General features: G+C 46.3%; 1 protein-coding gene across 7 annotated transcripts in view; it reads right to left on the bottom strand.

Annotated features, from left to right (window-relative positions):
* The window catches only part of PARG (poly(ADP-ribose) glycohydrolase), a 268,960-nt gene that overhangs the window by 105,812 nt on the left and 137,754 nt on the right, over window positions 1-25,394 (bottom strand). For all 7 annotated transcript variants that reach the window (XM_033942315.1, XM_033942317.1, XM_033942312.1 and 4 more), the window contains 3 exons: window positions 20,019-20,098; window positions 17,860-17,920; window positions 8,428-8,503 (listed from right to left, as the gene is read on the bottom strand). In XM_033942315.1, the coding sequence (XP_033798206.1) occupies window positions 8,428-8,503; window positions 17,860-17,920; window positions 20,019-20,098 (217 nt within the window). The remainder of the gene's footprint in view (window positions 1-8,427; window positions 8,504-17,859; window positions 17,921-20,018; window positions 20,099-25,394) is intronic.

The following is a 25,394-nucleotide window of genomic DNA, read 5'->3' as shown; positions in this document are numbered from 1 at the left end:
AATGTCCCCACAGCTCGCCAGCTAAGCCAGCCGAGCCACAGCCGCTGTTCTTTAATTCTCCCCGGCCCTAGAAAAATACTAGAACCCGCAGCAAAAAACAAAAACTGCCCGCGAAACAGCCCCAACAACAACAACAACAGACAGGGTGGGGACCTCTACTGGTCTGGAGAAGCTAAAAGAAAGTAAATTAGCAGGTAAGAACCTAATTTCTCCTTCTTTAGCACTCTCCAGACCAGTAGAGGTTAATCTTTACGAATGGGACGTACCAAAGCAGTCCCTCTCACGGGCGGGACCCCCGAAGGGCCGATACCAGAACACGCTCACCGAACACCGCGTCCCGACGCGCCTGAACATCTACCCGATAATGTCTAACAAATGAATGCAAGGAGGACCAAACCGCAGCCTTACAAATATCCACCGGAGGCACGAGCGACGACTCAGCCCAAGAAGCCGCCTGACCCCGAGTAGAATGAGCCTTGAGAAACTCCGGAACCGGCTTCTAACTCAGAAGATAAGCGGAAGCAATCGTCTCCTTGATCCAGCGCGCAATAGTAGCCTTAGAAGCGCCAGCCCCCCGACGAGGACCCGCCAGAAGGACAAAGAGATGCTCGGAGCTCCGAAAGTCCTGGGTCCGCTGCACATAAGCGCGGAGGACCCGACCGACATCCAACTTGCGCAGCTGCCGTTGCTCAGAAGAGCCCTCCCGACTACCCAAGACTGGGAGGACCACCGATTGATTGACATGAAAAGGAGACACTACTTTCGGCAGAAAAGAAGGAACAGGCCGCAAAACAACCCGCTCCCTCGAAAATTCCAAGAAGGGAGCCCTACAAGAGAAAGCCTGTAGCTCAGAAACCCGCCTAGCGGAAGTAATGGCCACCAAAAAGACCAACTTCAGCGTAAGGTCCTTCAAAGAACAGCCATCCAACGGCTCGAACGGCGGGCGCACCAAAACCGAGAGAACCAGATTGAGATCCCAAGAGGGAATCGAGGGCCGAATGGGAGGCCTGAGCAACTTTGCCGCCCGAAGAAAGCGAATTACATCAGGAATGGCCGACAAACGCTGACCTGTCACCAGCCCCCGAAAAGCCGACAGTGCCGCCAGTTGAACCCGGAGAGAAGACCAAGCCAGGCCTCTATCCAGGCCATCCTGCAAGAACTCTAGAATGTTAGGCAGGGAAGCGCGAAAAGAGACCACTCCCCGTGCCCGGCACCATTCCTCAAAAAGACGCCAAACCCGCACATAAGCCCGAGAGGTAGAAAGCCTCCGGGACCCCAAAAGTGTAGAGATCACCTTATCTGAATATCCCTTCTTACTAAGGCGGCCCCTTTCAAGAGCCAAGCCGTAAGACAAAAGGGAGACGGGTCGAACATGGGAATGGGACCCTGCGTCAGAAGATCGCACACGAGAGGCAGAGGAAGAGGATCCGCCACCAGATGCCTCACCAGATCAGCATACCACGGACGACGAGGCCAATCCGGAGCCACCAAAACCACCAGCCCCGGATGGCGAACAATGCGAAGCAGTACTCTGCCCACTAATGGCCAAGGAGGGAACACATACAACAGCCCCTCCGTTGGTCACAGTTGGACCAGAGCATCCAGACCCTCGGCCAGACCGTCCCTGCGACGACTGAAGAAGCGGGGCACTTTGGCGTTGCCACTTGTGGCCATCAGATCCATCAGCGGCTGCCCCCAAGCCTGCACTATCAACTGAAACGCCACGGCGCCGAGACACCACTCTCCTGGATCCAAGAAGTGACGACTGAGGAAGTCCGCCTGAACATTTTCTACCCCGGCAATGTAAGAGGCCGAGAGGTCCAGAAGATGTGACTCCGCCCAAACCATGAGCTGAGCCGCCTCCTGCGCCACCTGAGTGCTCTTGGTGCCCCCCTGACGATTGACATAAGCCACCGCCGTGGCATTGTCCGACAGGACTCTGACCGACTTGCCCAACAAAAGGGAGTGGAAAGCCAACAGCGCCAGCCGGACCGCTCTGGTCTCCAACACGTTGATCGACCAGGAGGCCTCCTCCGCGGACCAGGTACCCTGAGCTGAGTGACCCAAACACTGAGCCCCCCAACCCAGGAGACTCGCATCCGTAAGGAGCACCGTCCACTGCGGAAAATCCAGACCCACCCCCTGAACTAGGTGAGGGGTCCGGAGCCACCAACGCAGACTGCAGCGCGCCAAGCCTCGCAGGGGAACCGGAACATCCATCCCGTGCCTCTGGGGAGACCACCTCCGGAGCAGAGCATACTGAAGAGGACGCATGTGGGCCCGCGCCCACCTCACCACGTCCAGGGACGCTGCCATCGACCCCAAGACCTAGAGGAAATCTCGCGCCCGAGGACACCGGGACGCCAAAAGCAGGCGAATCTGAGATTGCAATTTGCTCACCCGGGCCTCTGGGAGGAAGACCCTCCCCAAGGAGGTGTCGAACAGCACCCCAAGGTACTCCAGACGCTGAGCCGGGACCAACCGGCTCTTGGAAAGGTTGACCACCCAGCCCAGCGACCGGAGAAACTCCACCACCCGAGCCGTAACCCGGGAGCTTTGCTGCAACGACTTTGCCCGAATTAACCAGTCGTCCAGGTAGGGGTGTACCAGGATGCCCTCCGACCGCAAGGCTGCCGCGACGACCACCATCACCTTGGTGAACGTCCGGGGAGCCGTGGCCAGCCCAAAGGGAAGCGCACAGAACTGATAGTGCCGACCCAAGATCGCAAAGCGCAGGAAACGCTGATGAGAGGCCCGAATTGGAACATGCAAGTAGGCCTCCGTCAGAACGAGAGAAGTGAGAAACTCCCCCGGCTGAACCGCCAGAATGACCGACCGCAGAGTTTCCATACGAAAAGAGGGAATCTTGAGAGCCCTGTTGACCCCTTTCAAATCGAGGATGGGCCGAAAGGTCCCCTCCTTCTTGGGCACCACAAAGTAAATGGAGTACCTGCCCGTGCCCCACTCCGGAGGGGGCACTGGCACAACTGCCCTGAGATCTAGCAAGCGCTGAAGGGTCTGGCGAAAAGCCTGCGTCTTCCCAGGAGTCTGACATGGAGAAGCGAGGAAAAAGTCCGGCAGAGAGCGGGCGAACTCCAGGGCATAACCGTCCCGCATCACCTCCAGGACCCACTGATCGGACGTGATCTCGGCCCATTTGGGGAAAAAGTCGCGCAGCCGGGCCCCCACCGGAACCAAAGGGGGCGCCGGCAAGGCGTCATTGTGCAGGACGGGAAGCGGGGGAACCGGCGGAGGGATTCCCTGCCCCCCGAAGGGCCCCCCAAAAGGGCTGCATGCGCTGGAAGAACCGACCCCGGGAAAACCCCGGAGACTGGAAAGAAGCAGCCCCAAGCCCAGGGCAATACTTGCGAAATTCCCGCAAACGCCCCCGGGCCGCACCACCCCGAGACGCAAGGCGGGCACGGTCCTCCGGAAGACGGGGCACTTTCGAGTCCGACAGAGTCTGAATCAACTTATCCAATTCCTCCCCAAAGAAAAACGACCCCCGAAAGGGAAATTTAGTAAGCTTAGCTTTGGACGCAGCATCCGCCGCCCAAGCGCGCAGCCACAAAACACGCCTTGCGGTCACGCCAAAAGCCATAGACTTAGCCGAGATCCGCACCAAGTCATATAGAGCATCTGAGAGGAATGAGGCAGCCATCTCAATCTTCGCTACCTCCTGATCCACCAGAGACCAGTCATCAGACTCCCGATCCAAGACACGCTCCGCCCACCGAAACACGGCGCGAGCGACCAGTCCCCCACAAATAGCCGCCTGGACCCCAAAGGCCGAAACCTGAAAATTTTGCTTAAGCAAGTTCTCCAACTTGCGCTCCTCGGAGCCCGCAAGGCAGAACCGCCCTCAACAGGCACGGTATGCCGCTTGGAAATTGCCGAGACCACCGCATCAACGACTGGCGAAGCTAACGTAGCCCGATCCCCTTCTGGAATGGGATACAGGCGAGCCATGCTGTGCGCCAGCCGAAACGGCGTCTCCGGCGTTTTCCACTGCTCTAAAATAATATCCCGAATATCCTGATGCATAGGAAAAGAGCGGGAAACGGAACAGATCCCCCGTAACAGAGGGTCCCCCACACGCGGAGTCTCCGGCGGCGCGTTCTCAAAACGCAAAACCGAAGAAACCTGTTGAATAAGGGCAGGCAGCTCATCTCTCTGAAAAAGGCGCACCACGGACGCCTCTTCACCGGAGAACGGGAAACCCGACAACCCGCCGCCAGCTTCCGTCCTCTCCAGAGGGTCCTGGAATTCCTCAGAAGGGTCCAGGTCCTCCTCCAGACCGACACGTTCCTCCGACCACAAATCCTCGTCCCACGAAACCCGCGGACGCTTGGACAAGGGAGGCGGCGGAGGGGACGCCACACCAGACGAGAGAGGCAAAGCCGCAGGGAGCGCGGAGGAAACCCCACCCCCCGAAACCCCCTGGGCGCAACCGGGACCCCCAGCCGCCTGAAAATAGGCTCTGCATAAGGAAAAAAAAAATCAGGAGAAAACCCCCCCCGAGGGTCCCAAGGGACTCCCTGCCACAGCAGGGGACCCAGCAGAAACCTGCCCCTGCATAGACAAAACAGGGGGAAGGTCACCTGAGGTGGAAGACAAAATGGAGGGGCCAGACAGAGAAGATGGCGACTTTCCCGCCAAAAAAGCTCCCTCCATAACCTGTAGCGGCTGAGAGACCTGAACAGTCTCAGCCGCTAAAGCAGGCAAGCTGGCATCAGCTGTCAAAAAACCAGCTGAGAGGGAATCCTCAAAAACCCGACCGTCGGCGGCTCGGGGAATCCCTCCGTGGGCGGATGGAGAAGACCGGGCTTCTCCACTGCTCCCTGCCGACTCGCGAGGCACCATCGGCGGGGAGCTCTGGGCGCCTGCAGCCGCTGCCGATGGAGCTCCACCACCTCACCGACCCAAACCGCCGAGTTCAGGCCGGCCGCGAGTGCCTCGCGGCTGGACCTAATTGTGTCCCACTCCCCCGGAGAAGGGCACAATTGCTCCATACGCGACCTAGCTAGAAAAAAGTGCCGGTTAGATGAAAAAATACAGTAAAATACAGTTTTCTTAAAGGGAAACAACCCTCCAGACCAGCACTACCTCAGGATTTTTTTTTTTTTTTTTTACAGAACAGACTCCACAGGCTCTCGAAGCAATATGCCTTGCTTGATTTAGGGGGCAAGGCTTACTGCTGAGGCTCCTCTAAAAAAATGTGGGGAGGTGGAGGAAGTGGGGGGAGGGACCCCGCTCGAGACCTGCCGGGTTTGACACCCCCGAGGTCGGACGAACCCCCAAACAGGGTCCGCCCAAGCTCCGTCCGGCCAAAAACAGGGACAATAAACCCCCTAAACAAATTCCAACAGCCCTACCAAGGGAGATGGGTACAGATCACATCAACACCTGCTGGAGACTGAAAGAAGACTGAGGGAAATAGAGAAGGGAGGATAGTATATACTGTCCCAAAGTTTTGTTTTCAGTCTCCACCTGCTGGTCATGATTGGATATATACCCATTCGTAAAGATTAACCTCTACTGGTCTGGAGAGTGCTAAAGAACTTGGTTTATTTTTGAATATATACGGTATATCTTCTGATGGATAATGTTTTTATCCTTAATCAACAAAGGATTACTTGGGCTATTGCTGCTTTTCCCTCTGCCTTGGACAGAGCCCTTATTAGCCAATCATTCAGATAAGGGTGTATCTGTATTCCTGCCTTGTAGAAGAGCACTGCTACCACAACCATTATTCCTGGTGAAGATGTGTGGTGCTGTAGCTAGTCCAAAAAGAAGAGCAGAGAACTAGAGATGACGTTCTAGTACATGGAACCTCAAGAACTTTTCTGTGAACCAGGAAGATGGAAATATGCAGATAAGCCTCTGTTAGATCTAGGGAGGCAAGGAATTCCCCCCGGAACCACCAATGCAATGATTGACCAGACTGTTTACATGCAGAAACGGGGGAATCTTGAGGGCTGCATTGACTGACTTCAGACACAAGATCAGTCTCCAGTTGTCTAAATCTCTTTTGGACATGATAAATTATATTGATTATCTGGGCAGACATGCAGGAGGCAGGAAAGGAGAAGGAGAGAAAAGCAGAGAAGAGAACATGAGAGGGGAAAAAGGAGCAAGAGAAGGCAGGAGAGAGCAAGGGGCATCGGCAAGAGGTAGCTCCGCCCATCCCCATCTTCCACCGGATTGCCTCCTTAAAAGGGGAGGGGCCAACGGAGTTCAGTTAGACAGGCTTGGGCAGGCAAGCAGGAGGCAGGAAAGGAGAAAAAGAGAAGAGAACAGGAGAGGGGAAGAAGGAGCAAGAGAAGGCAGGAGACAGTAAGGGGCATCGGTGAGAGGTAGCGCTGCCCACCCCCCGATGTCATTCACCGGAGCTCCTCCTTAAAAGGGGAGGGGCCAACAGCGCTCAGCCATTTGGTGTGCGAAGGCGAGCATTAAAGGCACTCATCTTAGCGAGAGCATCTTTGCGAAGGGCCTTAAGAAGGGACGAGCAAAGAAGAAACACTAAGGAAGGAACAGGACAGACAAGCAGTAGATAAACAAACACAGTAGTAGCAGAGGACAATCACAGCAGACACAGAGGACACATACAAGCAACAAGGGTAGCAGGTTTAAAATCAAGAAAAGGACTTCACAGTAACACTGAGGATGCTACGCAGATTCCTACACAAGGAGAAGCCACTTCAGAAGACAGACCAGCAAGTGGACAGTAATGGATGCAGCAGACAGAAGCAGAATGTTGAGCTACCCAGTTTTCTGCACCATTTGCCATATGTATGACTACCTCCCCTCTGGGAGGCGGTCTTATGTATGCACGATACTGGAGGGCCTGAAGAAGGAAGTCCTGGAGGGCAAAATACTGGAACTAGAAGCACTTCGAGCAGTGGAAGAGGAGGACAGAGAGGCATAAAACTTCATGAAAGAAGAAACCGTTGAGGAAGAAGTCAGGGAGTTAGAGAAGTTCATCAAACAGGCATACAGGGAGGCCGTGGAAAATCAACAACAACAGTGGAGTTGCCAAGATACACCTACAATGAGCGAGGACCAAGATACACCTACAGTGAGTGAGGACCACATGGAGGACAACCACAAGGAAGACAAGTCCGGTGTAAGCCAACGCCAGGATGAAGGAAGATGGAAGTGCACAGACCTACAGTTGGAGAGATGGTCATACACCAGGGACACGGACCTGCGGCTAGAGAGGCAAGAGAAGATAGAGGACAGCAATCGTCGTGGGGGACTCCATCATCAGACAAGTTGACAGCCACATAGCCAGTGGAAGACAGGATCGGCTGGTGACCTACCTACTGAGAGCCAAGGTAGAAGATAGAGTGAGCCGCATAGACAGGATCATCAACAGTGTGGAAGAAGAAGATACAGCGGTGGTGATCCATGTGGGGACAAACAACGTGAGCAACAGGAACTACAGCAGGGAAGGACTGAAGGACCAGTTCCGGATGCTAGGAAGGAAGCTGAAGACCAGAACGCCGAGGGTAGCGTTCTCGGAGATCCTGCTGGTACCCAGGGCCGACAAACTGTTAATGCAGGCTGGCCACACAGGAGTCAAGCAAAGCATGTGCCTATGGGCTACCAAACTCTGCCCTGAGAGTCTGTATCTTCTTGCAGCCAGTGATGTCTCTGGGGAACTGTGAGTTTCTTGCATCATCAAAAGCCTCGCTTACGGAAGAAAATCCCCCCAAATAAAGAAAATAAATGCAAGCAAAGCAGAGAAGCTCCTCCAACTTCACTGTAGAGAGTAAGACTAAGGAAATCTAGCACAGCCCAGAGTTAGAAGAGGAGGGGCTAAAGAATATGTAAAATAGGCTCTTTACAACTATGCAGTAAATGAAAGTAAATACCCATTGGTCAAGACTGATATTCCAGTTGTGCTAGAATACACTTTTCATTATTTATCCTATAATGTAGTGCAAAAATCCCCATGAGATGAAGAAAACGGCTAATATGTCATATGTCTACATATATAGACATTATTTTGAAATTCTCTCTGAAAAACATGGGTGATGACATGAAGGACTGATTTATTTGATCAAATTTCAATTCTTTTCAATTAAACTGGTATTTGGTCTTAAAGAATGTTTTGAAACAGTTTACATTATCTATTTCCTTACCTTTAACTTATGTGGTCATCTCTGGGGAAAGAGTGACTAAAGTCACCAGTCAAAAAAATAAAATTTAATGAATTCTATTAGAGCAAACAATTTGTCATACAACAGCCCAAATCCCATCCTTTTAAGTGAAAGAGTTACAGACGTTCACAACATAGGTTTTTCTGACTGCTTATGGACTCATGACATAAAAAACTGACCATTCTGAACATTTTGAATCTGCTACTTTAATTACTTTTTCCCCAAAGACAGTCACAAATATGTCCTACAAGAAGGCATTTACCTGCAGCATGCCATGTCCATTGTCTTCAATTGTGCCTTCAAATGTCACATGTATCCTTGTCAACTTCTTATGTGATCTATAGGTAAAAACCAAAGTATACATCAGGGGTGTCAAACTCAATCACATTAAGCGGCTGAAATCCAAAACACAGGCTAAGTCGCAGGCCAGACCCTGCCCATCTCCGCCCTCATAATAGTACTAATTATAACACTATTTTTTCCATTCATTTTTCATATATACACACAATATAATCTTATTTACAACACATAATGGTTAACCACAAAATTAAACTACACAAAGCACACTGTATGCTTATCAACATTCATTCCTACCAGAACACAGATAATCCCTATGCAAATACAGAACCAAAAACTAAAAGTACTAATATATATAAACTCTAAGATTCAAGACTCTGTATGCTGTACAACCCCAGAGAAAAAGAAACAAATGCATTTCTTCCTAATCAGTGGAAAATACAGTATAGACAGCAGATGTAAATTCTCAAAATTGATACAATTCAATCACTAAATTAAAAATAAAATAATTCCCCCTACCTTTGTTGTCTCTCTCCATGCTGTGCCTCAATTAGGTGCCTCCCTCTGGTGGGTGTCTTACCTTCTCGCCTGCTCCCACCTGGCCGTTTTATGCTATCCGCGGTGCGATGAGTGTTTTCTTTGCCACCCCCGGTGTTATCTTCTGGCTGGCTCCCTCTTCCTCACTGCTGCAGTGTGCACAAAGCTACATGTGGCAGTGGCGGCTCCTCGCGTGTCCCGCGCCTCATCCGGAAGCCTTCCTTCTGACACTGCGATGTCAGAGAGAAGACTTCCGGTTTCGGCACAGGACGCGCTTAGTAGCTGCTGCCCGCGGTTTTGTGCACTGTGGCAGTGAGGAGGGAGCCTTCCAGAAATTAGTTTTGGTAAGTAGAAAAGAGGGAGGGGGCCGTGCGTAATCGGTGACTGTGTGCGTTCCCTCCCTTAACTGCGGGGACAAGGCCATTCACCACTCCACAGGGTGGTATATGGCCTTGTCCCCGTGCCCACAGTGAGCACTTCCTCTCCCCACCATTTTGGCGGGTTACCCACAGCTAGCCATGAGTAACAGCCACCGTGTCATTCTCTACTAATCTCTAATACAGTCAAACCTTGGATAGCGAGTAACGTGGTTTATGAGTGTTTTGCAAGATGAGCAAAACATTTTCTTACATTTTAACTCGATAAACATGCGTTGTCTTGCAGTACGAGCACATATACGTGCGTCTCGTCAAATATGTACAATATATGCGTATTGCATCACTGATCGCGGCTAAACATAATACATGCACCCACAGTTCAAGTGCACAACATACGCACATCTCACTCTGAGTGAGGCTGAACATAATAAAAGCATCACACCCAATTCACCCACAGTGTAGTGACTGTACGAAACGAATGAGATCTTGCAATATAAGTACGTACAGTACTGTATTTTCTATTAAAGTTTTGGGAATGTGGAATGAATCGTTCAAGTTTCCATTATTTCCTATGGGGAAATTCGCTTTGATATACGAGTGCTTTGGATTACAAGCATGCTTCTGAAACAAATCATACTTGCAAACCAAGGTTCCACTGTACTTCTTTCACGTCTTCTCAAAAGCTATGTCCTTCCCTATCATCTACATGTCTCTAGCCATCCCACTAACTTGAGTTCATTTCCTTGAAATTCACAGTACCATCATAACTGCCATAAACTGATCTCTCTCTGCAAAATGAAATTACTGAAGCTGTGACTGCACAGGGAGTGGAACGCCAGCTCTTTACCCCAAGTGACTACTTAAACGGATTGCTTTCTAAAACGCCTTCTTTTGAATGCCCTTCAGGTCTCGGCAATCATTTATCAAGTACTAACTGCACTACAGATAAAAGACAACCATGACAAATTTGTGAAGTACCAGCATCACTGTATCCTGTGTCATGATTTTTTTTTTTACAGGATATTTTTTTTTGCCACAATACATTACAGCAAGAAGCCTAACTGAGAAGCTACACATGCACTTGAAAGCCTGTATACCAGTGTTTTTCAACCGCTGTTCCGCGGCACACTAGTGTGCCGCGAGATGTTGCCTGGTGTGCCGCAGGGCCGCCGGGCCCGGAGCTGACAGGGGGCCCGAGGCAGGGGCGCCAGTAGCTCGCCAAGGCAAAGTGAGTCGATCACCCAGGACTCACTTTGTCTTGGCGATCTAATCTATCGAGCCGATAAGTCTTCTTCTCCCCGACGTCAATTCTGCAGTCGGAGAGGAAGTTCGGGCCAGCCAATCGCTGCCTGGCTGGGCGGAACTTCCTCTCCGATTGCAGAATTGACGTCACGGAGAGCATGCGTCGGCGTCGGCTTTGGGGCCTGTTATCCATTGGTGGGTCCTGTTCCCCGATGGCAGCGGCAGTGGCAGTGGCTTGGGGAACGGCAGGGAGAAAGAAAGAAAGGGGGCAGGCAGGGAAACAGAAGGAAAGAAGAGAAACAGAAAAAAAGAAAGAAAGGTCAGGGAGAGAGGAACAAAAAGTTGGGGGAGGGAATGAGGTGTGGAGGAGAGAAAGCATACAGGCTGATAGAAGGGAAGAAAGATTGGATGCACAGTCAGAAGAAGAAAGTGCAACCAGAAATCACCAGACAAGGTAGGAAAAATGATTTTATTTTAAATTTAGCAAAGTGGAGGCAGTATTACCACAGTTTTCAAAGTAATTTGCCCAAATAACTTAATAGTTAACTGGGTAAATTCCCAGAGATGAAAACTTCCCTTCACTTACTATGCACAGTTCTGAATTTATATCTGCTGTCTATATTTTACAATATGGTCACCTTTTACTAAACCGCAATAGTGGTTTTTAGCGCAGGGAGCCTATGAGCGTCAAGAGCAGTGCTGGACATTCAGCGCAGCTCCCTGCGCTAAAAACTGCTATTGTGGTTTAATAAAAAGGATGGAGGGTATATTTGTCTATTTTTTGTATGCTATAAAAACCAAATACAGAGAGAGACTGAGAGCTGTTGACGAAGAGCTACGTGTGTGTCTTTCTTCAATTCCAGCCAGAATATCAGCTTTGTGTTCAGCCAAACAGGCCCAGGTTTCGCACTGAATAAAGTATTTTATAATTTTTATTTCGTAATAAAGTAATTATAAAATACTTTCTTTGTGTTTATTTGATTCCTATTCAAGAGAATTACTTTATATATAGTCAATATAGGCAGAGAGTTAAATTTTTTAACATTTTCTAATGGTGGTGTGCCTCGTGATTTTTTTCATGAAACAAGTGTGCCTTTGCCCAAAAAAGGTTGAAAAATACTGCTGTATACAACAAAGCAATTTCCAAACCGAACTTTTATGCAGGGAAGTAAAGGGAGACAGATTTCTGTGAAATAAATGAGATGGCGCAAAAAGCACAGTTACTTATCGTTAACAGGTGTTATCCAGGGACAGCAAGCAGCTATTCTCACATGTGGGTGATGTCATCCACAGAGCCCAGATGCGGACAGCCTCGCAAGCAGACTTGCTTGAAGAAACTCAGAAGTTTCAAGTCTGCCGCATCGTGCATGCATGAGTGCCTTCCCGCCCAACACAGGGCGCGTCTCCTCAGTTCAGATAGCTAGCAGAGAAGCCAACCAGGGGAGATGGGTTGGTTGTGAGAATAGCTTCCTGCTGTCCCTGGCTAACACCTGTTACAGTATGCAACTGTGCTTTATCCCAGGACAAGTAGGCAGCCTATTCTCACATGTAGGTGACCTCCAAGCTAACCAGAATAGGATGGTAGGAGTGTTGGCAATTCAGGAGAATAAATTTTGTAATACTGCCTGGCCAAAATGGCCATCCTGTCTGGAGAAAACATCCAGACAATAATGAGAGGTGAAAGCATGAACCAAAGACTAGGTGGCAGCTTTGCATATTTCCTCAATAGGAGTGGATCTGAGGAAAGCTACTGAAGCTGCCATGGCTCTGACTTTATGGGCTGTGACTCGACTTTGTAGATGCAGTCCAGCCTGAGCATAGCAGAAAGAGATACAAGCAGCCATCCAGTTGGAGATGGTTCGCTTAGAAACCGGATGTCCCAACTTGTTTGGATCGAAGGAGATAAAAAGTTGAGGAGCAATGACAAACGGATACTGCACCAGGTTGATATTACAGGGAAAAAAGCCTAACTGGAGGAAAAGATCTCAGATACACCTTTCTGGGGATCATATGAAATTCACCTCAGAATGTGAAGGTGGTAAACATCCATCATAGATCAAAAAACCTCCAACCTATCCAATTTTAGTTAACTTTATCGTCTTATATTTATTTATAATATTTTTTGTATCATTTTAATTTAAAATTCATCTTGGCATGCAAGTTGGATGAATATAATAACTTAAGCAATCACAAATATTCGCTGAATTGTTAGACAAAACCTTCATTCATATCTTATACAAAATAAAGTGCAGGAAAAAAGTGAACACTTATCTCAAATCAGCAGTCAGCCACAGTGTTCTACTGCACAGAAGAAGAAGGAGCCAACACTCCCTGACATCAAGCTGGAATTACTGCTTGATATAGTCAAGCTTAATAGTAATACTCTTACTCAATAACCTGGCTTTATCAAGAAACGAGCTGTAACAAAATATACAGAGTGTATAAACACCTAATTAAAGTTCAATCAAATCAAAACACATTGAAATTATAAATGCCATAAAGCAACTTACTTCTCCGATGTGGTAGATCAATCTAAATCACATCGACAGCGTTCCAAAATGGCGCTTAAATCTAAAAACGCTAGCGAATGCGCATAGATGAAAACGAACAAGCGCTGTGATTGGAGCACAACTCAAACACATTGGGAAGTAAAAACCAATAGAGATCCCAAACCACTGGAGGCGGTTTGAGAGGTGATTTGACATTGAAAAGACTTTTCATAAATCTGGAAACCACAGGATGAGCAGAAAGGGGTTTCCCTTCGATAGGCTGATGGAAAGCAGCAATTGCACTAAGATGGACTTGAATGGATATAGACTTGAGGCCAGAGGTAGATAAGTGCAGAAGATAAACCAAGATGGAAGACAAGGCGGTAGCTTGAAGCTTCTTGTTGTGAGAGATGCACCACGTAGAAAATCTAGTACATTTTTGGTGGTAGCATTGTCTAGTGGCAGGTTTTCTGAAAGAATCTAAAATGTCCCGAACAGGTTGAGAAAACTGAAGAGGAGTTATGTTGAGAGGCACCAAGCTGTCAAGTATAGAGACTGCAGGTTGGGATGAAGTAGAGATCCTTGACTCTGTGTAAGCAGAGATGGAAAATCTGGTAGAAGTTATGGATCCCTGCTGCTGAGTTGAAGAAGAAGGGAGAACCAGGGTTGCCTGGGCCACCGAGGAGCTATTAGAATCATGGTGGCATGATCGTTCTTGAGCTTGACAAGAGTCTTGAGAATCAGAGGGAATGGAGGGAACGCATACAGAAACTTGTTCGCCCATTCCAGAAGAAAAGCATCCGCCTCCATGTAGTGAAAAAAGTATATCCTTGAGCAGAATTGAGGCAATTAGTTGTTGTTGGGAGACGCGAAGAGGTCTATCTGAGGGGTCCCCCACAGAGAGAGAAGATGTGATGAAGAGGCAACGAATTGAGAGTCCATTCGTGAGGTTGTAGATGGCGACTCAATTTGTCTGCCAGACAATTGTTCTTCCCTTGAATATAGACAGCTTTCAGGAAGATGTTGTGAGAGACAGCCCAAGTCCAAAGCTGCAGAGCTTCTCAGCAAAGAGGGAGAGAACCTGTGCCTCCCTGCTTGACATAGTACATAGCGACTTGATTGCCCGTTCAAATGAAGACTACTTTGTCGTGAAGATATTGAAAAGCTTTTAGATCATTGAAGATCGCTCTGAGTTCCAACAGATTGATGTGACATTGACTTTCCGTGTTGGACCAAGGGCCTTGAGTACGGAAACCATCTAGATGAGCCCCCCAAGCGTAGATTGAGGAATCTGTTATGAGGACTTTTTGATGAGGGGGAATTTGGAACAGCAAGCCTCTGGAGAGATTGGAAGAGAGCATCCACCAGTAGAGAGACTGTCTCAAAGGAGGAGTCACTGTGATGTGTTGGGAAATTCACAAGCCTGCGTCCACTGAAATGCCAGGGTCCACTGAGGAATTCTGAGGTGAAGTCTGGCAAAAGGAGTCACATGAACTGGAGAAGCTATGTGACCGAGTAGTACCATCATGTGTCTCACTGAGAATGAAGAAAGGGAAGACACCTTGTGGCAAAGCTGAAGGAGAGAATCCAGACGTTGCTGAGGAAGGAATGCTCTGAGTTGTACAGTGTCCAGAACAGCTCTGATGAACTGTAGGTTCTGAGAGGGCTGAAGGTGTGATTTGAGAAAGTTGATTTCGAACCCCAAACTTTGTAGGAACCGGGTAGTCCATTGGGTTGCTACAATAACCCCCTGAGATGCTGAATCTTTGATGAGCCAGTCGTCCAGATATGGGAACACCTGAAGACCATGGTTCCTCAGAGCTGCTGCCACTAGGCACTTGGTGAACATTACATTACATTAGTGATTTCTATTCCGCCATTACCTTGCGGTTCAAGGTACAATCTTGGAGATGATGCCAGGCCGAAAGGTAGCACTCTGTACTGGAAATGCAGATTCCCCACCCGAAATCTGAGGTACTGACGGGAGGCTGGATGAATGGGAATGTGAGTGTAAGCCTTCTTGAGATCTAGAGAACATAACCAATCGTTCTGATCTAGAAGGGGATATAGGGATGCCAGGGACAACATGTGAAATTTTTCTTTGACCAAAAATGTGTTGAGAGCCCTGAGATTCAATATAGGCCACAGATCGCCCATCTTCTTTGGAACTAGGAAGTAACAGGAGTAAAACCCCTGCTTTTCTGTTCCATGGGAACTTCCTCGATGGCACGGAGATGAAACATTGCTTGAGCTTCCTGAAGAAGAAGGGTGGTCTGGGAAGGATTGGAGGAAGCTCCGGTGGAATCTGAGTGAAATTAAGAGAGCATCCTTCCATGGACAGCACCCAGAGGTCTGATGTAATGGTCTCCTCATCGATGATAAAAATGATGGAGACGACTTCATATGGGAAGAGGAGAGGACAGAGGCAGAACGATGGAGGTTTTGCTCTGTTTGAGACAGTCAAAAAGGCTGAGAAGCCTTGGGTGCAGCAGAAAGCTGAGGTTTCTGTTGCTTCTGCTGCTATTGTTGTGGTTTCTTAGAAGGTGCTTGCGTGTAAGGAGCTGCTCTGGGAAGATAACGCCTCTGATAAAATTGAAGAGGTCGAGAAGGTTTGGTAGCAGCTGGCTTAGGCTTGGGTCTGACAATGGACGCAAAAGATTTCTCATGCTCAGACAACTTCTTGGTGTTGGCCTCTATAGATTCATCAAAGAGGTCATTTCCCTCACAAGGAATATTGGCCAGACGATTCTGAATGTTGGGTCCATATCAATAGTGCGAAGCCAGACAAGGTGAACAAACATATTGATAGCGGACACCCGGTGGATATAATATACTTGGAGTTCCAGAAGGCGTTCGACAAGGTTCCACACGCTAGGCTTCTGAAGAAACTACAAAGCCATGGAATTGAGGGGGATATACTAAGATGGATAGCGAATTGGCTGGAAAGCAGATTACAGAGGGTAAGCATTAATGGGAAGTTCTCGGACTGGGAAAAGGTGACAAGCGATGTGCCCCAGGGCTCGGTCCTTGGGCCAATCTTATTCAATATATTCATAAATGACCTGGAAGAGGAAACAACGAGTAACATAATCAAGTTCGCAGATGACACGAAACTATGTCGGTCAGTTGGATCACAAACGGATAGTGAAGAACTCCAGAGAGATTTGAACCAGCTAGAGAAATGGGCGGAAAAGTGGCAGATGAAATTCAATATAAAAAAATGCAAAGTGATGCACCTAGGCACGAAGAAATATGGGGATGTGGAGATATGCCTCCATCAAGTCCAGCACTGCTAGGAACTCCCCTGGCTGCACTGAGACAATGACCGACCAGAGAGTCTCCATACGAAAATGTGGCACTTTGAGAGCCATATTGGCATACTTGAGGTCCAGGATGAGCCTCCAATCCTTGGGGCTTTCTTGGGCACAACAAAGTATATGGAGTATCTGCAGGAGCCCGAGTCTGTGTTTGGAACTTGTTCAATCACTTGAATGTCAAGCAAACTCTGTACAGTCACCTGAACCTGGGTTGCTCTCTCCGGTCTGCCCGCATTTGAATCAAAAAACCAGAAAGGATGAGGCAGAGAGGATGAGCAAACTGCAACTTGTAGCCATCCCTGATGACCGACCCCATTGATCGGTCGTGATAGCCTCACAAGCTGCCAGAAGTCCTACAGCCTGCCTCCGATTTTGCATGGGTAGGATCTCTACCGGAGGATCTCAAAAAACAAATTTTAGGATTTCTGGATTGGAGGAACAAAGCTACAACAAAATATAACCTCAAAATCCACAAATTCAGAACCTCCCCCCCCCCCCCTCCGAATTGCCCTATGGGCTGTGACAGCCCTACTCACAGACCAGATGCTAGGAAGATGTGTTGTAGCCTGCCATAGCTTTTCCATAGGTAGCTGGAATAAGGAGAGGATCTTTTCCACCAGGAAAGCTGCCTCTTCTGACTCTTCAGCTGCCAGTTGGAAAAGAGCTGGACTGAGCTGCAACCCTGTGGCTAGGATCCAAATGCTACAAAGGGGGGGGGGGGGAGGAAACGCAATTGGTGCCCGTATAGCTTATGCTGCACTCTTGATCACGTCAAGGAGCGAGAAAACAGCAGGGGAAACCCCTGAGCTCCACAGTTCCATCTCCACAGTTCCAGTAGGCTGGCTAAGCAGGTCTCTGCAGGATCCACCTGTCAGCTGCAGATTGAAGTCTGCTCCTCTCATACAGGCTAGGCAGTCAATGGAAGCAGGAACCCCAAATCCCACGAAAACCCACAATAAATATATGAAAAACAAAAAACTGACAGATCAAAGTTGTTCTTGTAGGCTCACTTGCAGAAGAAATAACTGACTTGGGGCAGCAGAGAGCAGGGAGGAGGAGGAGGTACTGAAAATAGTGATCAATATCTTCTGTAATGGACTCGCGGGAGCAGATGTAAGACCCTTGGTTCAGCATACCATCCTATTGCACTGGAAAAAATCAAACTTATGTTGGTTTCGTTTCACACGTTATTACTATGATCCACTGATTTTGAGGTAAATTGAATTTTGTGGTTTAGCTGTTAGCTATAAATCTAGTTTAATAATCAGGTACCTTCCAGCACTATAGAGAGACAGACCTGACAGACGTATATATGTATTAAATCCTTCTAGTCACTGGTATATAAACTTCCCATATAGCTCAAGAATGAGTGACAGAACAAATTAATATGTTCAATCACTGAAGCTGTTAAATTAATGTACATTGCACATCTTACCTCTCCCATTCAGGAAACATTTGAAAGCTCTGTCTTGTGAATGTCACCAGGCCAGTAGGTTCTGGAGGAAGTAATGAAATCACAGTTTAAAACAATATTGTAATGATGAAGGTAGAATCCCATCGTTATGAGCCTCAACTAACAGAAATAACACAACAAAGCTAAACCTGACAGTATTACTGGTTAGAAAACAAAGTTATAAAAAGCAACACATACAGATTAGGTTACACTTAAAAACTACTGAGTGACATAGTGAAATTTACTCTAACTTGCTGATTTCCTTTCTTTGAATTCTGTTAAGGCCAGGGTTATATCTGTTTATTAGCAATTGGAGGCAGAGGGAAAAAATCCTGAAAGACTCGATACATAACCAATGGCATTCAGCATTTTCCTGACCACCATTGGTGTAATGCCCAGAAATTAAAAAGTAGGCCATGTCTGGGCTTTGGCATTAAATTTCTGGATTTGCAGGGCCAACTAAGAGTGTTATGCGGTACTTAACCAGCTTTGGGGCACCAAATAAGGATAGCACTGCATAAAAGTCATTCCTATTTATACAGTTATTTTGGCTGGTTAAGTGCTGAATATTAGTAAGTTAACTGGCAGGGTAGACTTCATTTAAATCAAATTGATTTAAATAACAATTTAAATTACCACCAATGAAGACTGCAGCGTGCCAAGTTTCTCAGAGGAACAGGGAGATCCAAATTGTGCCTCTGGGGCGACCACCTCCGAAGCAGAGCAAACTGAAGAGGACACATGTGGCCCCGCGCCTACCTTACTATGTCTAGGGAAGCCGCCATCGACCTCAAGACTTGGAGGAAATCCTGCGCACGAGGACACCAGGATGCCATAAGCAGGTGAATCTGAGATTGCAATTTGCTTACCTGAGCCTCTGAAAGGAAGACCTTCCCCAATGAGGTGTCGAACAGAACCCCCAAGGTACTCCAGACGCTGAGATGGGACCAACCGACTCTTGGAAAGATTAACCACCCAGCCCAATGACTACAGAAACTTCACCACCCAAGCCGTAACCTGGGTGCTCTCCTGCAACGACTTTGCCCGAATCAACCAGTCACCCAGGTAAGGATGCATCAGAATTTCCTCTGTTCTCAATGCCGCCGCGACGACCACCATAAACTTGGTGAACATCCGGGGAGCTGTGGCCATGCCAAAAGGAAATGCATAGAACTGAAAGCGAAGGAAGCGCTGATGGGAGACCCAAAGTGGAACATGCAAGAAGGTCTCCGTCAGATCGACAGAAGTCAGGAACTCCCCCGGCTGAACCGCCAGAATGACAGACCACAGTGTTTCCATGCAAAAAGAGGGAATTTTGAGAGCCCTGTTGACCCCTTTTAAATCTAAGATGGGCCGAAAGGTCCCCTCCTTCTTGGGCACCGCATAGTAAATTGAGTACCTGCCGGAGCCACACTCCTTAGGGGGCACTGGATCAACTGCTTTGAGATCGAGCAAGCGTTGAAGGGTCTGGCAAAAGACCTGCATCTTCCATGCCGCCTGACACGGAGAGGCTAGAAAATGATCTGGCAGAGAGCGGGCAAACTCCAGAGTATAACCATCCCGCACTATCTCCAGGGTCCACTGAACGGATGTGATCTCAGCCCACTTGGGGAAAAACTCGCGCAGCCAGGCACCCACTGGAACCAAAGGGGGTGCCAGCAAAGAGTCATGACGGGCAGCGGGAGAACTGGCGGAGGGATTCCCAGCCCCCGGAAAGGACTGAAAGCGCTGATAAAAATGACCCTGGGAAAACTCCGAAGCCCCAACCAACAACCCCTTTCCATTTTCTTTATCCCTTCCTAGCCCCCTTTATTCATCTCTCTACAGCTCTACTACAGTGCCTGTCTTAATCACTGTGAATGGGCCCATTATTTACTTGTTTATCTGCTGTAGATGGGAACTATTAAAGCCATTAAATGTATTTTGCCTTTACTTTTTGATTTATCCTCGTATATGTTGGCTGAATGCCACATAGAATTTAAGACAACTCATAAAAGAATTTAGGAAAATGTGGCATGATAAATTTTTATCTAGTAGTTTTTATTACTAGGTTCTAACCTACCCCCCCCCCCCTTACTGTTGCTGTTTTCTTCTAATGGTACAAAAACAGGCTCATCATTGATTAGTTAAGGATGACTTACTTTTCTCTGTGACTCTTCTGAAGTAGCAGAAAAGAGTTTTCAGTTTTTCTGCCTTCCTTGGATTTCTTCCTTCAAATAACCTGGTTTAAAAAATCAACATATACACACATTAAGTACAAAGAGCCATTGACATTAAGCAGCCAAACACATCTTATTCTTATTGTAACTAGAATGCATCAAAGAACTGAAATGGACTGCCATTCACACAACTATGTAGGCTTAGTAAATAGAATATATTAAAGAATTATCAATGTGTACCTGGATAGGTAGTGTTTCAGTTAAAAAAAAATGTACATTAAAATTTTCACATATGGATGATAATTAGGTTTATAAAACACCTTTTGCAAAAAAAAGAAAAAAAAAAAAAAATTCAAAAGATGTTGCTTTGCTTGTTATTCTTATAGATTTATGCACACCTATTTATTTATTTTTTCATGATTTGCTATATCGCTATGACCAGCATGCAGAGCTAAAGTTTACAGACTAAAAAACAAATAAAGAAAAGAGCTCCATTGGTTGATAGGAAAAAAGAATCAGCCATACAAAGAAAACTAACTAACATGCTCATGAGGTCGTAAAGAGTACCCGGATATAGTCCAAGCCCAAGATCAAAGAGAAAATTCACGCTCAAAAAGCCAAGTCTTTAGGAAGGTCTTAAAATTTTGACGCGATCCTTGAGCATGCATGTTAAGTGGCTGTTCCAAAGAGAGGAAGCTGCAATCCATTATCTCGAGTGGATTCTAGTTGTGTCTGATGGTTATTTAACATAAGCAGGAGAGTATGATACAATCAGATAAGAAAGATAATCGGGAGAACCCTGTTTAAAGGTCTTAAAAGCAGGTAGGATAACTTTGGATTGGCTCCGATAAGCTACTGGGAGCCAGTAATAATTATTTATTTTTTGTAATAAAGACGTGATCATCTGGTGCACAAATGTAATAATGTCTGGAGCTTCTTGATTGGTTTTTCCACACTGAGAATAATATATTGTAGAGGTCAATCTGTGGTAATAGAAAGGATAAAACTAATGAATGGAAAGAATTTGTATCACAGAAAAATCAAACTGCATGAACTTGCCTTAGTATAAAAAATCTACTTTTGCAAAGAGTTGAAACATGTGGGACAAAAGTTAACTTCGAGTCAAGAGTAATGACTAATAACAGAATCGAGTATTCTAAGGTTACACAGGTGTTATCCAGGGACAGCAGGCAAATATTCTCGCTTATAGGTGACATCGTTCACAGCACCCCGGTATGGACAGCTGCAAAAGTGCACCGACACTTTAAGAACTTTAGAAAATTTGCATATGCGAGTGCCTTCCCACCAGACACAGGCATGCAGCTCCTCAGAGTTCAGTAAGTCAGCTAATAAGCCAACCAGGGGAGATGGGAGGGTTGTGAGAATATCTGCCTGCTGCCCCTGGATAACACATGTTACGGTTAAGTAACTGTGCTTTATCCCAGGACAAGCAGGCAGCATATTCTCACATATGGGTGACCTCCAAGCTAACCAGAATGGAATGGGGGGGGGGGGGGGGGGGGGGAAAAGGTTGGCTTTTAGGAAAATAAATTTTGCAATACTGCTTGGCCGAAGTGCCCATCCCATCTGGAAAAGATTCCAGACCATAATGAGAGATGAAAGTATGAACTGAGGACCAAGCAGCAGCTTTACAGATCTCATCAATAGGGATACAGTGGAGAAAAGCTACTGAAGCTGCCATAGCTCTGACTTTATAGGCTGTGACACGATTCCCAAGTTGTAGCCCAGCCTAAGCATAACAGAATAAGATGCATGCAGCCAACCAATTGGAAATCTTTCTCTTAGAAACAGGATGACCCAACTTGTTAGGATCAAAGGAGACAAAAAGTTGAGATGTTTTATGCGGCTTTGTCTTGTTGAGATAGTAGGCCTGCTTATAGTCCAGAGTATGAAGGGCCATTTCTCCTAAATGAGAGCGAGGCTTAGGAAAAAATACTGGAAGAACAATCGATTAATTGAGATGAAATTCAATGACGACCTTAGGAAGGAATTTCGGATGAGTGTGAAGCACAACCTTGTCATGGTAGAACACTGTAAATTACATTACATTACATTAGTGATTTCTATTCTGTCATTACCTTGAGGATCAAGGAGGATTACATAAGGAGTTATTTGGACATTTAGGAATACATAAGGAGTTATTTGGACATTTCCATGTTATTATGGAGTAGAGTGGGTTGCTATTGGGGATTGAGATAATTCTTGCTGTGTTAGTTTGTCTTTAAGGATAAATAGTGGGTCAGAAACTAGCGTTTGAAGTTCACTGACTCTTCTGGCAGAAGTGAGAGAAATGAGAAAGACAACTTTCCAAGTAAGGAATTTGAGATGAACTGTAGACATTGGTTCAAATGGAGGCTTCATCAATTTAGCAAGAACCACATTGAGATCCCAAACCACTGGAAATGGTTTGAGAAGTGGTTTGACGTTGAAAAGTCCTTTCATGAATCTGAAGATAAGAGGATGAGCAGTAAGAGATTTATCATCTACTGGCTGATGAAAGGCCATGATAGCACTGAGATGGGGGTCTAATGGATGTGGATTTGAGGACAGAGCCAGCAAATACAGGAGATAATCCAGAATTAAGGAAACAGAGATGGATTTGGGATCCTGGTGATGAAGACACCAAGCAGAAAAACAAGTCCATTTTTGCTGATAACACTGCTAAGTGGCCAGTTTTTTGGAACCTTCTAATATGAGTTTGACAAGCTGAGAAAGGTAAAGATCAGTTGAACTCAGCCCGAGAGATACCAAGCTGTCAGGTGTAAAGACTGAAGGTTGGGAAGTAGAAGAGAACCGTATCTCTGCTTGAGAACAGATGGAAAAATTGGCAGAGGTATTGACTCCTTGATACTGAGTTGAAGTAGAAGAGAGAACCAAGGCTGTCTGGGCCACCTAGGAGCTATAAGTATCATAATGGCTGACTCCTGCTTGGCTCTGACAATAAGAGGGATGGGTAGTATATTAGTTGTGTTGATAAAAATTTATAAACAAAGCCCTGCCAGCTGAACATATCTTTCTCTAGTTCAGCAGCCAGAACTTTGATTTATAAGGAAGGAATAAGCTAAATATTGCAGTACTGAGGCTTATATGGATGCTGCGGGGATAGTAGTCGCAGGAATGGGGCGGGGACAGTGGTTGTGGGGATGAGGCGGGGACAGGGACAAATTTTTTCCCCATGTCATTCTCTAATTGCAGGACAGGACCGCGGCAGAGGCGCTCACCTAATTTAGCGGGCGGAGCGCCCGGCTTAAAGACGCTAGGGAGAACACTGGAGGAGTGGGTTAACGAAGCTAAAAGCAATATAGTACCTGTGATTAATCCTTTCATGTTTATGAAAGTTTTTATTTTTATATTTGCATGTGTATTGTAGTTATGTTTTAAATTCTATTTTATGTATATTTATATATTTTAAACATTTATATCCCGCATGTCCAAAGTTCCAAGTAGGTTACAAAAATAACATACATAAAGAATGTCATAACAAACATAAATCATGTCATACCGACAGTTATACATAAAATTTCTTCAGTTTTCATCACTTCAAACAATCTTATCAAATCTTCTGCTTAAATATGATGAAAAGCCTTGCTAAAAAAATAAACTTTCAAACTCTTTCAAAAAGTTACAAATAGGAATTCTGAAAGGGAATTCCATAGTTGTGGACGAGATCAAATACTTGGCCTGGCTATACATTGAAAAGATGCAACAACTAACAGATTCTTAGATTGTGACCTGAGAGAATGAGAAGACAAATAGAAGCGCGAATTCTATTCAAATTCGCTTGCACCTGTTTTAAACAAGCCTGGGGACTAGCACCTTCATACCTACAAACTCACTTCATCCTACACAAGCCCACAAGGACGACCAGAAACAAAAACATCTTTGCATACCCAAAGATTACAGGCTGCAGATACAAATCCTTCATGGACAGAAACTTTAAGTTCCAAGCGAACAGACAGCAAATCTGGCTGAAAAACCACATAAACGAACCAAACATGATTTATAATGCATTCCGCAAATCAATCAAAACCGCCCTATTCTCAAAATTCATTGACTAAAACGGTCCCCTCCCCCACTAAGACTCCTCATGGATGTTCTATATCTTTCAGACACTCATTACCCTTAGATCCCCAATTAATATGTAAGTTTCCCATTTAGACAATTGTATTGCATTTAGACTCTTTGTATGGTATTGTATTTAGACTCACTGTATTGTATTGTATGTGGATTTAATGTACTGTATTGTATTAAGACCTTTGTTATTCGCTGAATGTCCAGCCTTCTTGCAATGTAAACCGCCTAGAAGTCGCCTGACTATGGCGGTATAGAAAAATAAAGTTATTATTATTATTATTATTAAATATGGATTTAATAATGGGTGCATCACCTTTGGTGAGGAGTGATGCAGAATTTTATACACCAAAGTTAAGATTTTAAATAGATTCCTTAATTTTACCGGAAGCTAATGAAGCTCAGCTAACATTGGAGTAAAATGCGCAGAGCGGGGCAAACCACCAATTACCGTCACTGCAGTATTTTGAGCTATTTGTAATGCCCGCATAGCTTTCATTGGAAGACCATACAAAAGAGAATTAGAGTAATCTAAATGAGGTAAAACAAAACACTACATAACTTGTCGCAAATTGGATGGGGAAGCAAGTTCCATAATTTAGATACCAATTGAATCTTTAAGAACATGGTCTTCACTACCAGTTAAAATGGCCAAGGAATTGTAACAAAGAGTCTAGTAAAACACCTAGACTCTTAGGGCCCCTTTTAACTAAGGTGCGCTAGCGTTCTTAGCGCACGCAGAAAATTACCGCGTGCTACGTTTCTAGAACTAACGGCAGCTATTCCGCGCGTTAAAGCCCTAGCGCACCTTAGTAAAAGGAGCCCTTAATCTCTTGCTGTATCTGAATTACTACTAGATCCCTGGTGCAAGCATTCAGTCAAAACATGGGCCATGGTGCGTCCTCAACTAAATTATTACTTCCTCTGATTTGAGACTCTGCCTTTTCATTCTCATCTGGGCAAGCTACACTCCCATTTTCCATGCCAGTTTACTTGATGACATCTATTCTAGGACAAACTTCAACTCCAGGAAGAGTTTGGTCACATGATTGTGTTCTGCAGAAATCGGATGGCGACAGAGGAATTTCTGCCACAGGTTAGTCCGAGAACTGTCAGTAGCATCCTCACATGGAGCACCAGTAAAGATAAATTTGTCAATCAGACTTTGTATAGATAGTGCAGGCTCTACCAGTTTTAATTTAGATTTATCCTTCCACTACAAATTTTGAGCAGCCAACTATAAAAAGAAAGACTTGTTCTAAAAGA

This window comes from Geotrypetes seraphini, chromosome 4 (genome assembly GCF_902459505.1).
Source record: "Geotrypetes seraphini chromosome 4, aGeoSer1.1, whole genome shotgun sequence".
NCBI lineage: Eukaryota > Metazoa > Chordata > Amphibia > Gymnophiona > Dermophiidae > Geotrypetes > Geotrypetes seraphini.
The sequence above is the reverse complement of the archived record's forward strand: the minus strand, read 5'-3'. Positions and strand labels throughout refer to the sequence as shown.